The 17,175-nt window shown below is 42.7% G+C and overlaps 3 protein-coding genes across 8 annotated transcripts in view; 1 reads left to right on the top strand and 2 right to left on the bottom strand.

The window, feature by feature from the left end:
* The window catches only part of gprc5ba (G protein-coupled receptor, class C, group 5, member Ba), a 14,040-nt gene extending 10,048 nt beyond the window's left edge, over positions 1-3,992 (bottom strand). The window contains exon 1 of the mRNA XM_046029081.1: positions 3,483-3,992. The gene's annotated coding sequence lies outside the window, so the exon portion shown is untranslated. The remainder of the gene's footprint in view (positions 1-3,482) is intronic.
* iqck (IQ motif containing K) overlaps positions 1-17,175 on the top strand; it is a 51,192-nt gene that overhangs the window by 31,114 nt on the left and 2,903 nt on the right. For 2 of the 5 annotated variants that reach the window (XR_006821611.1, XR_006821618.1), the window contains exon 12: positions 11,694-11,833. The exons of the other annotated variants lie outside the window; for them this stretch is intronic. The gene's annotated coding sequence lies outside the window, so the exon portion shown is untranslated. Of the gene's footprint in view, positions 1-11,693; positions 11,834-17,175 lie in introns of those variants that run through there. 5 annotated transcript variants of the gene reach the window in all.
* proza (protein Z, vitamin K-dependent plasma glycoprotein a) overlaps positions 12,815-17,175 on the bottom strand; it is a 10,475-nt gene continuing 6,114 nt past the window's right edge. The window contains exons 4-10 of one of the 2 annotated variants that reach the window (XM_046029063.1): positions 17,091-17,156; positions 16,916-16,940; positions 16,716-16,829; positions 16,489-16,623; positions 15,222-15,334; positions 15,017-15,134; positions 12,815-13,803 (exon numbers count right to left, since the gene is read on the bottom strand). In XM_046029063.1, coding sequence (XP_045885019.1) covers positions 13,268-13,803; positions 15,017-15,134; positions 15,222-15,334; positions 16,489-16,623; positions 16,716-16,829; positions 16,916-16,940; positions 17,091-17,156 — 1,107 coding nt within the window. In that variant the 3' untranslated portion in view covers positions 12,815-13,267. The remainder of the gene's footprint in view (positions 13,804-15,016; positions 15,135-15,221; positions 15,335-16,488; positions 16,624-16,715; positions 16,830-16,915; positions 16,941-17,090; positions 17,157-17,175) is intronic. The other variant, XM_046029072.1, reaches the window with a different exon arrangement.

Below are 17,175 nucleotides of genomic sequence, written 5' to 3'. Positions count from 1 at the left end.
ATAATGTGTTATACTAGAACATTAAAATTATTAAATTTAATGCTAAAAATAGAAGGTAGTTAAACTAGTCCATTCTGAAACGAACTCAATAGCGCCCCCTTGAAAAGGTCCCCACTCCAGTGGTAAACTGGGTTAAAAAAATTAAAAATTTCCTTCATGTTTTTTAAGGAACTGAGGTGGAAACTGGCATCAAGGTGCCACCCAGTGTTGGAATCTATCATGCATTTGTCTCTAAGTATAGTAGAAAGGGTGGTCCTCACTCCAGCAGTTAATTAACCTGGACCTCACTATGAGGCACGTACAGGAATGTGTGTGTGTGTGTGTGTGTGTGTGTGTGTGTGTGTGTAGGAGTGTGTAGGTATATGTCTGGAAACACACTGGTCCAGCTGTTGAGGTGAGCAGGTCGTTTGCAGGACCTGTGCTAGCATCAGCTTGCTGGTGACGCTGTTACAGACAGAAACAGTCGTCTCTAACACTAACAGACTTTTCCATTCTTGACAGCGCATTTACATTTACATACACATTTACATCTTACATCAGTCACTTCAGTTACATAAGGCCTTAGATATCAGTCCTGTTACATGACCCCAGGCTGTCTGGATGCCCTGTCTCACTGTATGAGATTTACTTTGGATTAAAAACACATTTGTGCTTCTAAACAAGCTTGTATCCTCTAATAGCTAGGTTTGTTATCGGAGGCATCATAGACTGGTCTTTTGTCAGTTGTAACTTGTGTCTTAAGCTCTCTTGACCCTCTCTAGTGTCTTTAGTGAGAATAATTGGCTTGATGTTGCTCCTAGAGTTGGAGTCTGACATGAAACAATGTCCAGAAAGGAGAAGAAGTGGGAGGTGACAAAAGTAATACCAACAAGGACCTGCCTGTCTTACCTGATGTGATAGATCTATGACATACAGGTGTATGTCTTTCTCCACAGCAGACAGGAGCTCAGTGAAGGACACTTTAACAATTCATAAAATTGTGACTTTCCAGAGATGGCCTTACTCTAGTGTGCATTCAGCTGTCAGAGTCAGAGACATCCTATGCAGAAAATTGCATGATCATGGTCAATTTACATGAGATTTCCAAGTTAGATATCTCTGGTGCAGCAACACACAGTGTGAATCTTTAATGCAAGTACCCTTTGAAAAGATTTACACTTTTTTTTTATGTGCTCACAATATTTGTTTTAGCTGCCTGTTCATGGCATTCTTTGTTTGAGAAACTTAACTTTTTCTTGCACAAATGTGAAGGAATGCATTATACTCACCACTGGAAACTCATCCAACTTCGTACTTATAAAATGCACAATAACCATAAATTACAATCCACGATCTGATCTGGCCGACTTTGTTTCTCCGATCTCTACGCCTCTGTAAGAGACGCGGACAATCCCTTGCAGCTGGTGGTGGCAGATAAAAAGATGGGAATAAACGGGATTAAGAAGAAGAAGAAAGAGGGGCAGAGATGCGGTAGATGTCAAGGCATGATGTATTGGTGTGCTAAAATACTGAAAAGGAGTTGGTGAGGACAAGTTTTAGAGGGAGGGAAAAGCAGCAGACGACAGGAAAGACATGAAAAGATACTGGATGGGGAGACTGAAAAACTGGTAGTCCGTTCACTGCGCCGGCCTCAAGGGTGTCAGCATGGAGAACTTGACAGTGGAAGCATTTCCCCAGCCTCTTCAGCCATCCTAATTAGGCCTCATTACCATGCGACTGGGCTCACAGCAAGACCATATGCTAATTGACTTAACAATTAATGGTGCCAGCACCTTACACCCATCCCTCTACTCCTTTTTCTTCTTCCACCTCTTCCTCCATCCCAAACCCAGAAATACACCTTGAAACCAGAACCCCAGACCTCTGGTGTCATGCATTCTGCCTCCATGCAATATCAATTAGCATGTTCTATTATAGATGAAGTGATGGGATCCATGGTGGGATGCATTTGGGGGGGGGGATCAGAGAGGGTGATAGTGATCAGAGGAGCGGGAGGAACAAGGAGCACCGGATGTGCGAAGGAAGAATTGGAGCGAGCCTTGCGCCTGGAGCATCCATGTGTGTGTTTGTATCTGTGTGTGTGTGTGTGTGTGTGTGTGTGTGTGTGTGAGAGTGAGGGGAGGAGGGGTGGGTGCCTGAACACAAACGCATATATAAAGCAGAAGCAGGGAATGAATGTTAAAAAAATGGCACTCCAGCTCACACTGTGTCATGTGTACATGAAGAGGCCACACACACACACACAATCATCCAAACATTGTACACATGGCATCAGCCCTGAGGAGAAACTGTACCATCCTCTTTTCCCATGAGGAAGCTAACAAACTCATGAAAGCACTGCCTGAGAATAAACAGCTCCTCACTGAATATTGATTAATGATGGAAAACAGAACACTCCAAAACAGGCCCGGGAGCTTTTTGAGTACACAAATATTGCACCGACAGAGGATCTGTGTCATCTGTCTATTCACCAACACAAAGTCAAGACAGTCCATACATTGACTTCCATTCTCACACAAACTTCCCTTGTCTAATTGGACTCAAGTGGGCATTTAAGCGCAATTTCTTTCCCAGTTAGACGACCACTTCAGGGCCCCAGCCTCTTGTTTATGAGGCCAGCGTGGGAGGGACATATCTCCTACCACCTCGCACCCTTGGTTTTAGCTGACCTAAGGAGCAGCTTAATACAAACACACACATAGAGAATGCTCTTTTTCTTTTCTTTTTTCCTATTAACAATACCGACCACATGGGAGGGTCCCTGGGGGGTTCCAGAGAGTGTGTTTGTTCGAGGGAGCAGCAGTAAGACCATTGTTATTGAGGTGTGTGTGTGTGTGTGTGTGTGTGTGTGTGTGTGTGTGTGTGTGTGATTCAAAAATAAAGAATGACATCTAACCTCTGAACGAAAAAATGGAGGAGTGATTGGCACTGCTAAAATACCCCTAGTGTGTATTGTGGGGTGGAAATGGAGGGGCAGCTACTAAGAAACCCCAACGTTTCCATCCCTGAAAGAAAAATGTGCCACAGCCAAATCAGTAGTTAAATTTCACACAGGTCAAAGTCCTCCAAAGACATGTCTATAGTTAAGCATAACATGGTTTTTGTCAAATGCCCTTTGAAGTCAAGGCCATATGGTGATCCCTGTGTACATCTCTGCAACGTGTCTACAATGCTGCGTGCCCTCTCTGCTTCACACACCTATGCATTTGGTGCATCGACATCGCCTTTCTTAAGGGACTGTCACTGTGATGCAACTAGCAACTTCCACCTCAGTGGTGATCAGCCCCGAAATAGCCTTATTGCAACACGAACCGAGAGATGCATTCAAATACACAGAGATCCCCCTGTGGGTTCTTCGGCTAAAATAGTCCTACCCACTGAATATCACGCACACAGATTTCCAAAAGGGTATCACCATCCCTTATGCCCAGTCTTATTAATCAGTAGCCTATCCGATGGGCTACATGGTGAGCAGCACGTACCTTAATCGATGTAAACAAATCTGATCGAGGACGAAGGCAGAAGCACAGCTGTCAGGTAGGCTACGATGGGCGACGGAATAAAAATGTCACATTTCGGAGGGAGCTCCGCTCGCTGTGCTTGCGTATTCTCTCTCCATCCACATGGACTTGTGCGCGATCAGCCCAGATGATTCCTCCACGTTGGAAACTAGAGGAACCCGGTTATTCAGCCTGTGTCCGTTGTCCTCAGAGGCAGAATGGGCATGAATGCCGCGTCTTGACAAGTCCAAATGGCTGTCAGGAATAAAATGTGGATGAGATTCTTGATCGTTTAACACTAAATCCTTTGTTCAGCGGTGCGCATCTTTGACTTTCACTCTGTGCCAATGAATGAGCATTCATCAAATTAAATAAAACACACACTGAGTCGAAATCCTGTGATGCGCAGAGATGGTGCCCCCCAAAACCGGCCGGATCCCCTTCTCCTGCTGCTACTGCGCTAATTACGCCGCTGAATGTCCGGGTTGACGCTCACCGCTTCCCGCTGCACATCTCCCGACTGAACGCATCACCAAAACTGCGCTTCGCGTAACGTGCGTACTGATATCACCTCTCCGCACACATACGCACAGAGAGAGAGAGAGAGAGAGTGTCAGCTCTCCTGAGCCCGCCACAGCCCCCTCTGACTCCTCTATCTCCTTTCTCCCTTTAACTGTTTTGCTCTCTGATAAATTAATTGGTGCCTGACGGGGGATTAGCTTATTAAATCCTTTTCTAGACGCGCATCGAGTCTCTCTCTTACACACACACACACACACACACACACACACACACTTCCTACCAAAATCTGGTCTTAATATTTCTGCACGCAAAATCCGGACTCTCTAAATGCTGCCCCTGCTTAGATCCAGTTTACGGGACTGTTTTTGCCTGCCTCACTGCGCTAAATAATCGAAAAATATGTAGCTATAGTGTCAAGTTAAACTATTGAAGCTCAATTTCCGGTTATATCCTTCAGAGTAAAGTTCTTAGGATAAGTTCCGTACTTTTCAAAAATAGAAAACAAATCAGCTTATTGCAAATATATTAGCCTACTATAATAAAAATGTGTTAACCCAAACCCTTTTCCCCCCAAAACAACAAGCTGTCAAAAGGGAATGGTACATGGACTGCATTTATGTAGGCTTAGCACTTTTATCTAAACCCCCAACCCTCCAGTGTTGCCATATGAGTTATTTCACTCAAGACCAACTGCCATGTGTTATTCTCACTTAAACTAGGCTACTGTTAGTTTGAATAGGTGAACTCACCACCATAGGGCTGACCTCGAATAGTCGATGCTTCGATGGGTGAAGCCTGATTCGACTGTCAATCTCACAGTAGAAGCTTCGCAGCAAGGAGGATCATGCCATTTTGGCGATATGGGGGTGCTCAACATATGATTTTACATAGCACTACCAATTTTCTCCCAATAATTTAATATACTGCCTATTACAATATACATTTCAACATATTAGCTATGTTGTAAATAAAAATTTTAAAGTATCACTTGCAGTAGAGACAGAGCCTCAGCTTCACCGCTGTTATGCAGAGTTTTCCGCACTCCGTGGGATGTTCGGATCATTTATCACCATTGATGAACCACACAAAGAATATTATTGTTTTTAAATAGCACTTGAAATAGACCCGCTAGGAACCGCGACATGCATGCAGTTTTCTGCCGCACGGCAAGCATGCAAAACTCAACACAAGACCAGTGAATGGCAGGCAAGCAGAGAGAAAATGGTCAGCAATAAGACTCAGTTTACCTGGATTTGACTATGAGAATCCTTAATCGAGGACAGCCCTGTACCACCAATAATCCCTGTCCCTCTTCTTCTGCTAGTCTTAACTTTTTCAATTTGTTAAAAGAAGTTGCACTCTTATTCTGAAAGTCAAGCCTTTCTTCCGGGGTTACTCTAGTTACCTGTGAGTACTTGACACCGCGACTAAACTCTGTGGTGCCCAATTTTTTCTTGCTCTCATCACATGCTTGTCACCTCAGCTGCTCCAGTCCATCTACCAGAAAGGCTTTTAGTGGTGGAGCCTCCACAACCCCCTTCTACCTCCACCCCCACTCCAGACTTCTATCCTGCCTTTATCCCGGTGCAAGATGTGAGCCTGTTGAAGTGATTTGTGGTAATGTTGTCACCATTTGCAATGGCTCCCAAAACTGTTACCCCTGCAGTGTCAGGCAAGCAGGAGTAGAGTATGGCAGCCATGACACCTCTGACCAGGTAATCCTAATGCTGCTGCTGGTGTAAAATATATCAGACAATGGAGAAGCAATCCTCCCTTTTTCATCCACTCAGGGTTAGGTCTCATTTTATGGGATGGCATAAAATCCAGTGGTTTTAGGGTTTTAAGAGACGTTGTCATCTACATGTTAATGGTACAAAGCCAAATCCTGCTGCAACATGATGGAGACACTGGGAACCAACAACCCCAATTCCATTTCACACACTCACACGCTTAAATACATGCAAAGTGAGATGACATGCATGCGCGCTCTGGGCTGTAAGGAGGCGTATCATATGGAGTGGCAGCTGAGGATGTGAGACTAATCTGACAGGTGCAGGCCGGGAGAGTGACAGCTTAGGAAGAGGGGGTGGAGGAAAAGGAGGAGGAGGAGGAGGGGAGGGGGTCATTGCTCGAAAGAGATCGACAGAGGAGATTAATGGCTCTCTCGCTTTATCAGCAGGCAGTCTCAGGCAGTACATCATCAATACCATCCTCTTATTCTCATCATCTTTGTTATCAGCACTGAGAGATTGTGTACATCGTTACACTATCGCACATAACTAATCACAATAGAACATCTAACTGTGAACAGCTCACCACAGTAATGTAATAGTGCATTTAGGAGGTGTAATGTGGAGCTGGGAAGATACATTAGACCCATTTGACAGTTTGTGTTTTGAAGTGTGTGAGACAAATAGTTCTGCTGTGTCACATACAGCAGATTTAAATGCACTTTCTTGCTGAGAGTTAGATGAGCAGATTGATACCACTCTCATGTCTGTACAGTAAATATGTTGCTGGAGCCAGAAGCCGTTTTAGCTTAGCTTAGCACACAGAATGGAAGCAGGGTGTAAACTGCTAGCCTGCTTCCCTCCAAAGGTAACAACACCTGCGCACCAGCCCCTCTACAGCTCACTAATTTACATCTTCTTACTTTATACAAAAGCCAAAGTGTAAAAACAACAATTTGCAGTGATACAAGGTTTATGTGCCTGATTATTTCTTGGCCAGGCACAGTAACTTCCTGGAATCTGGTTGTTACCATGAGGTACCTCAAAAAAGTTGTGAGGCACATCGATATTGAGTGTAGAGACATAACATGTATTGTTGGGCATTATATTTGCTGTTGAGCAGATTTGGTTACCTCTGGACAGATCCACTGGCGGTTTCCCCCTGTTTTCAGTCTTTATGCTAAGCTAAGCTAACCGGTTGCTGCAGTATCGTACAGATATGAAAGTGGTATCAATCTTCTCATCTAACTCTCAGCAAGAAAGCCAACAAAACAACATATTTTCTGCTATCCCTTTAATGTATTATACTTCACACATACACAAAATAAACAACTCTTACCTTAACTGTATGTGTTTTATTGTTGTTTATTGCATATTATTTATTTATTTTGACAAGAGAATAGGCTTGTTTAAGTTCCTTGCACCAACCCTGAACTGGAAAGGGTAGTTTCCCGGTATACAGTGCACAATATTACTGGAATAAACTACAAAATAAATTGTTAGAGACTTTCCGTTAGTGATTGTTGCAGTTAATGTGGCTATGTGTGTGAGGACTAGTTGTGTAGGCTATATGTAATTTGGTCTCTCTCTCTCTCCCTCGCGCGTGCCGAAGAGATCTTGATCGCAATGAGACTTCCTGAATAAATTAAGCTTAAGTAACTCCCCTGACAAAGCCTGTGAGCTGAAACATGTTTTTTTGGTCGCTAAATTTGGTAAATATTCTTCACATTCTTCATGCACTGTGGTGGAGCAGTAATGTTGTAACAGATTGTATGTGTGCATGTGATCATGTTTGCATTGGTATCAATGGTGCCATCAACAGATAAAAGCAGCCAGTGGAGAACTCCTGCTTCAGTATTTATGGAGGGTGACTGATGTATAAGGCTCAGTCGCTGACTAATATAGCTTTACAGACAGGCAGTACACTAACTTTGGCTCTGCCTGGTGAGTTATTGTCCTCTAATGAGGAGAGCACATGCTCTGAAGGCGTCATGTGTCTACAGGAACAACAGCGTCACAGGCACCGTCTGTCAAGTTTGTCCTTTTGGTTTATGTACTATATATGTTGTACTATATCTGTATCTTATGACTGTCTCTCTTTATATGTGTCTCTTTCCTTCAGTGCTGATCTTGTTCTTTCCTTTCTCTCATCCCCATCTACTTGCTGCTCGGAGGTTGCCTCAGCTTGTCAAGGCTCTATGCAATGAACCACAGGGTGGCCAACATATATGCCTGCATGCTGCATCTGTTTCCAGTGACAAGCATCAGGATGAGAGCCTATGACCTCACAGGACTATGACAGGATGCAGGTGTCCAAAATTAGCAGGAAGAAGGTCTAATTTTAAAGAGCACTTTGTTTCCAAACACGCATCCCATTTTAAACGGACTGCTCTTACAAGGTTAGAGGATGTCAAGTGGGAACCTTGTAGCTGTTTGTTGAGAAGAAATACTCAGCTGAACAATTATTTTGTGTGTAAATGCTACAAATTCTGACATGTATCGAGTCTGATTCAAATATTAATTTTGAAATTAGCAAAAAAATTCATTCAGCAGAGTTTTTTTGTTGGATTTACCTATCGATCTGATCCATATAAATACACAAGCCTCCACTTAAAGGGGCACTGATTTTAAACATCAAGATCCATTTACTCCTCTTGGGGAAATCTGGGTGTGCTTTTTCAAGTCTCTGCAAAGTGAATTATTGCCTTTTGTCATTAGCACAAATTTGACCATTGGACTGTTTGTCAGTCTGTGTTTAATCACCCAGACAACCACTATACTAATTGTGTAGATTTAAGCTAGCTAGAAATGGATGCACTGACCATGTGTTGCAGTGTGCAACGCACCAGAAACCGCAGTTTTCTCTCTCATTTGCTTTTAGTCTCTCATTTTTCCTCTCATTTCAGTACATTTATGAAACAGATTCATAAAGTCCTGTAATCACTTTAAAAAAAACATTGATCAACTCACTGCATCTTCCCCTCAGTTCAGCGCCTTAAAAAAATTAATCACTTTGCTTGGCGACAACAAATGTTTGATAGAAATCCAGCTTTAACATGGAGTTAGAAAGACAGGGGAGTTACTAATACATAGGGGTTTTAACAAGTGTAGGATCCAGTATTTGGAGCATTACCTAAAAGACCTAAAAGTCCCCTAACTTTATGAAAGTGTCATACTAAATAACTGGAGTGCCCCTTTAACACACATTCACTTACGTTACCCATGTTGCTTTTACACTTTTTAATTTATTTACATCTTGATTTTTTTGAACAGGGATGGTGTACATTAATAAACATTGCTGTTAGTGTGCCAGTTAGCCACAAGGCTATTTCTCATTTAATTTGCCTGTGCTGTGTAGTGAAATGTGCTGACTTGGTCACTGAGGTAATAAGGGTGGTATGTTTCATGGGGATAATCCAGACCTCATCTGTTCATCACAGTGATTTAAACCCTCCGGCTGTCACTGGCTGTTCAGAATACTACCTTAACCTAGCCTAGGCTTTCAAAGCAGCCTAACCCTGTAGAAGGAAGGTACATGTTAAAGGTCATCTGAATGTGACCTTGTTGTATCAACTTAAAACAACCTATATGTAGATTTGCATGTTCTGTATCTGGATGACAGGACACATACACAGAAGTATTCACACATACATTTCTTCCACAAACACAGAGGTGCTATCTGACCGTTTCAAAGATCACCACATGGACTGAAGTGTACTTGTTTTCATTTAGTGAGTCTTGGAGACCTTTCTGTCATCTCCTTAGATTTCTCAGTGGCTCTAAACAGGATTTAACCCTTAGGAGGTCAGGGTGAGGTCAGTGGAATAAAGGCAGCTCCAGGATTTCCTCCTCTATCACCCACTCACCGTGTCTGCATGCTTAAAGTGACATATTGTTTTTAAAGCCAGCCTCAAGGACCTAGGTGGATAAAGGGTGCTCTTTTTATCAGCAGAGCAGAAATCTCTCCAAACACAGAAAAGATGAAAGTGGAATACTGGAAAGTCACTGAAAATCAGATGAAGTGAGACTCTTATTTCACAGGCGTGTCTGTTGGTATGGAGTAAGGCTCAGTGACCATGTGACGCTTTGCAGAGCATGACTTGAGGTTGGGTGATTTGTAGCCCCACTGGCCGTGTGGCTCTAGGGATGGCAGTGTCAGCTATTGAAAACTGATGCACACGTGCATGTCCTCCTGTTATCGTTAACATTTCATCTAGTGCCATCATCAGGCAAAACTTATTTTGTCCAGTACTTGGGTTTATGATCAAATACCTACAACCTGCAAAATGAATACCATTGCCATCAGCCTCAGCTGTATGTTGTGTTTATGCTGAATTCATACAATGTTGTCAAAAATCTTTAATTTTTCCAACATGCATTCACTCCGCCTTGCAGTCAAACCGGATAAATATCCTAAATTGGCATTTTGTCATTTACATATTTGTTGCTGTTCATTTAAGTTAAACCATTGAGTACCTTCCTGTATGCTTTGGGCTCTGCACAGGTACCTCACCTCACTGATGCTAGGTAGATGGGAACCAATGATCTTCTAAGCAGTATTAATCAAAGCCCTGGGCCGTGCACATCCCATGCCAATTTATGATGTTTCCATTCATGTAACCACATTTGTTTGATTCACCAAGTGGGAGACATTGTAGACTCAGAATTACAGATTGGAGGATGACGTGAAAGTTTTTTCCTACTTGACTGCTCGTTTATTGTAAGTGATATAACATTAGTGAAGAAGAAATTAGTGGAAATTAGCATATGTTAGCATGCTAAACTAAAATGAGCATGGTCAATTATACCTGCTAAACATAGGCATGTTAACATTGTCATTGTGAGCATGTTAACATGCTGATGGTAGCATTTAGCTTAACCCTAACTCTAAGTAAGACCTCACAGAGGAGCTAGCATGGCTGTAGACCTTGTTAAACTGCTCAGGGAGAAATGAGACTGCAGCTGAGTTATATAAAAGTCCACAGCCTGTCTCTCTCTTTCTCATTCAGCCACTTCATCCCAGTCCAGGCCCTAACCTCTCGAGGTCCTATGTTGTCTTCACCCTCCTGCACAATTATCCAACCAAGTGGAAGCTGCTCTGTCTGGCATGGGGCAGAGATCTGAGATGGGGTGGGGGTGGAATGGAGAAGCTTCGCCACCCAATCTGACTGCAGAGCCCTTTCTGTGGAGTCCTAATGGGAGAAAATATTGAGGACGTAGATTTTGAGAGGAGAAATTAATGGACAAGATCATAGGCATGCCTTCATAGATAACGGAGCGCTGATTACACACATGGCACGAGACTTTAGCTCAATCAGTCTGCCTTTGACGCTCAGACACACTGCCGACCCCCTGCATGGAATCAGACACCACACAGACAGATAATCCCAACCAAAGTCTGTCATTTGAAGTCGCCCCCCAGTAGGATCACAAGACACAAGTATATGTTATGCGTACAACCATGTACACACACACACATACACAGGGTAGGGAGGATTTGCAGTCACAGCATGAAACTATTATGGGTTTAGGGAAAGTAAAGGATTATTGATTTTAGTAGGACACTGGCCAGATGTACCCACATGGCTGACACATTGTAATACAAATACTGTATCATCGCAATGCTTTGGCATTAAGTGATTTCACTTCCCTCCATCAGTAATGGTCTTGCTAATGTTTCTCTTCGAGGTCTTTTCATTCATGTCTGATATACTGTAGGTCCATCAATCCATCCACACAATGATTGACTTTCTTCTGAGTCAATGCCGCCCCCCGGCTATTTTCTACCCCTCTCTCTATTCACGCCACGTCCCCGTCTCCCTATTTGCTCAGATTTTAGGTTCAATTCAGGGAATAAAATCAAACCGATGCAGTAGCTGTTTGATATTTAGCTGCTACCTTGCTCAGTGTGTGTTTTTGTGTGTCTCTATGTATATGTAAGCTTAAGCATATAAATGGAGCTGGCAGGACCAGAGAGCAGGACCAGACTCAGGAAGGAAGGAGCTCCACTCAAATTAATCTCCACTGGATGGCCCAGTAAAGGAGCAGAGCCATTTTTGGGAGCAAGGAGCCATCTCCTAGGTGAGTACCATGGCAACAGCCAACGTGGGCCCCAGCTTTTGGAGTTGTCCTTTTCAAGCTCCCGATCAAAATTGGCAGGCCAGGTTTTGTTGTTATGTGGCATCTCTCTTGCCCATTCTTCGGCCTCTCCTTTTCTCTCCCTGCATGACATGGTCTTGGCCTTGTTCACCAGGGAGGCTGTGAGAAGACTGCAGAGCGCGAGTGTCTGTGGGAAAATGTTGCTAGACAACACGGGGGTATGTGACAGTGAGGGCAAGCTAATATCATCTGAGACAAAAAGGGAATGACTAGTTGAGGCAGATTGATACTACGGTTGCATTAAACTAATGAGAACTGCAGATTTGATGTTTCCTCTGTGCTTGAAAGTTTGCATGTTTTAACACGTAATAGGTAAACAGAAAAAGAAGAGCCTTTAAATTAAACACAACTATTGGATGGATTGCCATGAAGGTTTGTACAGACATTCATGGTCCCCAGTGGATGATGCCTGATGACTCTGGTGATCCCCTGACATTTTCTGCAGCGACACCATGAGGTTGACATTTGTGTTTTTTAGTGAAATGTCTACATCTATTGGATGGATTGCCATGAAAAATTTCCTCTAGCGTCATCAAGTCAAAACCTTATTTGTTTATGGCCAGGGTGAGCTTATAGGTTTAATTTCTCATCACTGCTGACATAACTTTATTTAGAGAGACAGTTGTTTACTCGTTATAGCTTATATCTTGCAGGTTTCATGGAGACTGTAATAGTGATATAGTGTTTGTTGTTCTGTTGTTTTTATTGTCTGCGTCTGATGACCCTCTCTAAAACACAATGGCACATCTCAAGAGGCTTATCCTTAAATGTAGAATTTAAAAATGAAACACGTCTTATGAGCCCGGTGATATCTACTTGTGATATGCTGTATAATGGTATTTCCAAATGTTCAGATATTGAAATTTCAGCTGCTTTTACAACAAAACAATGAAAGAACTGATGTCATGTGTGTTATTAGGGTTTATTACATTTATAGACAGAACATTGAACAGCGATTACCTGGAGTGTTACATGGTGCATGTCAACCAGCAAAGTAACTGCTAAAAATAACACTTCACTTAAAAGGTTATTAAAAAGGTATGTCCACGTTACAAAACACATGCTGAATAATTCACTGCCTCCCTTGCTGCCTCTGACTGGTAAACAGATTCAGTGCTTCTCTGTTTATGTTAACAGAATGCCCCCTTGTGGATAAATTAGGAAGTCATAACCTAGATAGAGACTATACATATGGCTGTTAATATGGGTATTATCAAGACAGAAAGACAAAATGCATGACAAGGTTGAGCTACAACAAACATATTCTTCTGATTCCTTGTTGTTAGTATTTATTCACCTGCATTAGCCTAGATTTTCCATAACCACTGACCTCCATGTTCTCCCTGACTACCCCGCCTAACGTGAACCCATGAGCGGCCGCAGCCAGCCAAGGTAGCGCGACACTTTCTGGAAGATGTAGCCATTAGTGCAGTCGGCCCCTGGCGGCTGGCTAACCACCCCAGTGAGGAAGAACACCTCCCTGTACAGGGTGAGCAGGGGGCTGCCAGAGCTCATGGTGCAGTCGGCATTGGTCCTGGGAGTGGTGCAGCCCATTTTATTGGTCATCAGATTGGGGTGAGTCTCCAGACACTGTGGCAGGCGGCGGTACTCCAGCAGGTTAAGGGTGAGCTGGCCCTGGAAAGAAGATACCTGGTTTGGTTCTTTCCAGCCGGTGACTATGGCCGGGAGCTCTGCTGTCATCAGGATGCTCTCGGCAAAGTCTTTTTCTGGCAGACAGGCAGCATTGACTTCTTTCTTAAAAATCATGCGGTCACGGAGCTCAATCACAGCCAGGTCATTTTCAGGGCGATCTTCCACGTAGCGCGGGTGGATGTGAACTAGTTTTACATTCAGCGTCTGCCCTCCGTCTTCATCGTTGGTGTTACGCTTGCCTGAGGAGGTGGAGGTAAGACAAGGCAAGACATTCAGGATGATGCCATTTCTCAAGCTCATACACACATACTGACATGTAGAGTTGCAATAAGTAGTCGATTAATGGATTAGTTTATCGGCAGAACACTGCAACTATTTTGCTAATCGAATAATCGTAATTTTTTTTTTTGCAAAAAAAGCCAAACATTTGCTGATTACAGCTTCTCAAATGTGAAGATGCTTATCTGTGATGAACTGAATATCTTTGGATTTTGGGCTGTCGACAGGACAACACATTTGAAAATGTCACAATAAGCTCTAAGAAATTTTAACAGGCATTTTTCTCCATTTTCTGCCATTTTATAAAAATTATTAATAGATAAATTGAGAAAATAATCAGCATATGAATTGATAATGGTAATTGTTTGATGCAGCCCTACTGACTTGTGGGTCCTTTGACTATCATAATCATTTTACACTTAAACATAGGGTAGTTACATAGTCTTCATCTTATTCTGTACTGTGTATTTGTGCAGCTCAGTCCAACATATTTCAGACCTCTGAAATTGAAGAGGAGACTCTGTAAAATATATTCTGTTAATCTTTTGTAGTACGTTTTCATCTAAATGTGGCCAGTATCTTTTGTCAGCAGAGACACAATTTCTGTTCTGAAAATGTAATTTTTACGTAGGAAATGGAAAGATTTAGGCCGTTTCCCAACATCAGCGATGAACGCAACCCCATCGCCACTCATTTAAACACCACAACATCAGGTGCATGAGGTACACTGTAAATGTAAATGCTCCATATTTGTATAGCGCCTTTCTAGTCTTTTTCGACCACTCAAAGCGCTTTTACACTAAATCTGGATTCACCATTCAGTCACTGAGCCTAAGTGCTCAAACAGAATCTAACATATAGCCACCAGAGGCAATTCGGGGTTCAGTATCTTGCCCACTTTGACATGCAGCCTGGAGGAACCGGAGATTGAACCGTCAACCTTCCGATTAACGGGAAACCCCACTCTACCTCCTGAGCCATAGCCGGCCCACTGGCATAGAGAAAGTTAAAAAGCCTCCTTGGGGTGGTAATCTGTCTCTTTCTTTCTCATTCAGGTATTTTGGATATATAGTAAATACACTGAATGCTGAGTCATTCTATGGTTTAAATGATAAATTTGATATAAAAACAATAAATGTTATTGTCTCCATATGGTGTCTTTTGTCTACTCACCAACAACTACCTGGAAGAAGCTGTATTTGTGGGCACATTTAGCTGAAGTCAAAACCAGGTTCTCCTTCAGAATGACTCCGCTACAGAAACCTCGGGACTCTGAACTCTTCAGGAGAGCCTGCAAACAACACAATGAACCTCCAGTGACATGCAGCAATAAGACCCTGCAGTTTTGCTGTGACCTGTAATGTGTGTGTGTTCCTACCTGCCAGGGACACTCTGTAGAAGAACAGCTAACTCCTTCAAAGTTATTAATGTTCCTGGACTCTCTGTCCTTCCACTGACTCCGACTGTTCAGCTTACCACAGGGGAATGTGACTGAGAGAAAAATGTGAGATGGTTATGATTACTATCTCTCAATAGATTATTTCTCCTTCCCTTTTATGTAGTTATTACATTTAGTCATCCCTTTTTGCACTCAAAAATAATATCAATGTGTGTTAAATGTTTTGTAAACAGTTTTTTTATTATTAAAAAGAAATAAAAAAAGGTCTTGGAGGAAATATCAGAAAAGCTCCTTTCCATCTGGAGAGGCGTGTCAGTGTCTGTGATTGGCTGACAGCACTGGCAGGCTGAGCTCAGGTGGTGTGTCAAAGACTGTTAATATGTGAAACTGTTAATATGTGTTTCCCCTTACCTAAATTTTAACCAGTCCTTATCCCTAACCCCTACCAGCTGTCTTCTGAGATGCCAGCTAATAAGCTAAATTAGCATAACTTTATTAGCAGTACACTTTTCCCTGGAGAATGTTTGGTGGCTCGTTGATTGACTAAAAGATAACCAACTACGGACTCCTCTAAAACATTTCTGTTAAAAAAGATTTTCAACCTGTTTCCCCAAGTTCTCAATAGCCTGTTCCCTATGTAGGTAGCCGGCAGGCAGCCATCTTTGTTTTCATTCGGTAACCAATACACAACTTGGAAAATGTTTTTTTGTTTTGTTTGTTATCTATTAGCGGACAGAATATTTTTTCATCCCGATGGTTAAAGAGGTCCTTGGGAATTCTGGAGCAACAATGGTACAATGGTTAGTGCTTTTAAAAAACCTTTTGGATTTAAAACATCGTGACACAAATGTATGCAATATATAGGAGAGTCCCAAACTGGTGCTAGGCTTCTCCAACAAGCTAAGGCGCAGGACAAGAGGTGTGTTCATGTCATGTATGTTAGATGAGAAAGAGGCTTTAGCAGGAAAGCTAATGTGAGTTGTTGCTCTTGTTGTGTAGCAGACTGCTGCTACAGTCAGTTACTGCCTATGATTGAACGCTGATGTTACCGCTTTATGTAACAGTTTTGATTGGCTGTATGGAAACTCTGTGGTTCTGTCTAATTAATGCAAAACTAGTTACCAAAAAATTTTACTTTCTCCCTTTTTGGTTTGTAATTTTTTTTCAAAGTAAAACACATGATAAGTGATTTACACAGCAGATATTATTATTTTCAGTTGAACTTTAATACTAGAAATAGACGTACCTGCAGGCTCACACTTATTCCTGTCCGTCCGGCTGAGCTTCCATCCGCGGGCGCAGGAGCACTCATAGGATGTGTAGCCCGGTTTACAGAACTGGGAGCAGCCCGTGTTTTTTTCCAGGGTGCACAGGGTCTGGTCTGCATCATGAAAACAAAAGGGTAAGTTTGCGGCACTCACACCCCAAATGAAAAGCGAATTAACAATGATGATGCGGACATCTCCTCCTCACCCTTTTCACAGTGGACCCCTGTGAAACCCGACTTGCAGACGCAGTCGTAGCCCCCCACGCTGTCCGAACACATGGCTCCATTCTTGCAGGGGTTCTCTGCACACTGGTCTCCGTCTAAACACAGACAGCCCGTCTATGAGTCTATAAGATGTTACATGCTACTAATGACAGATGAAATACCATTTTAACACAGCACTTACCAATGTAGACAGACCAGAAGATATCCTGCAAGAAAAAAACATGCATGTTAAGTGCTCAATTGCATTCATGAAATAGAGGCAGACTGAAATAAACAGAGCCATCAAGAGGCACTGAGGAGGTTCGAGGTGAGAAAAAAATGGAGGAGGGAGTTAACAGTCAAAGACTGGGGCTCACTGTGCGGTACGTGTCCTGGAAGACACTTCTGGCCTGCTCGTAGGTGCACACTTTCTCCATGCAAATCTGCTCCAAGCTGGAAGGC

This window comes from Micropterus dolomieu, linkage group LG02, assembly GCF_021292245.1.
Source record: "Micropterus dolomieu isolate WLL.071019.BEF.003 ecotype Adirondacks linkage group LG02, ASM2129224v1, whole genome shotgun sequence".
Taxonomy (NCBI): Eukaryota; Metazoa; Chordata; class Actinopteri; order Centrarchiformes; family Centrarchidae; genus Micropterus; species Micropterus dolomieu.
This window is presented reverse-complemented; position numbering and strand designations above follow the sequence as displayed.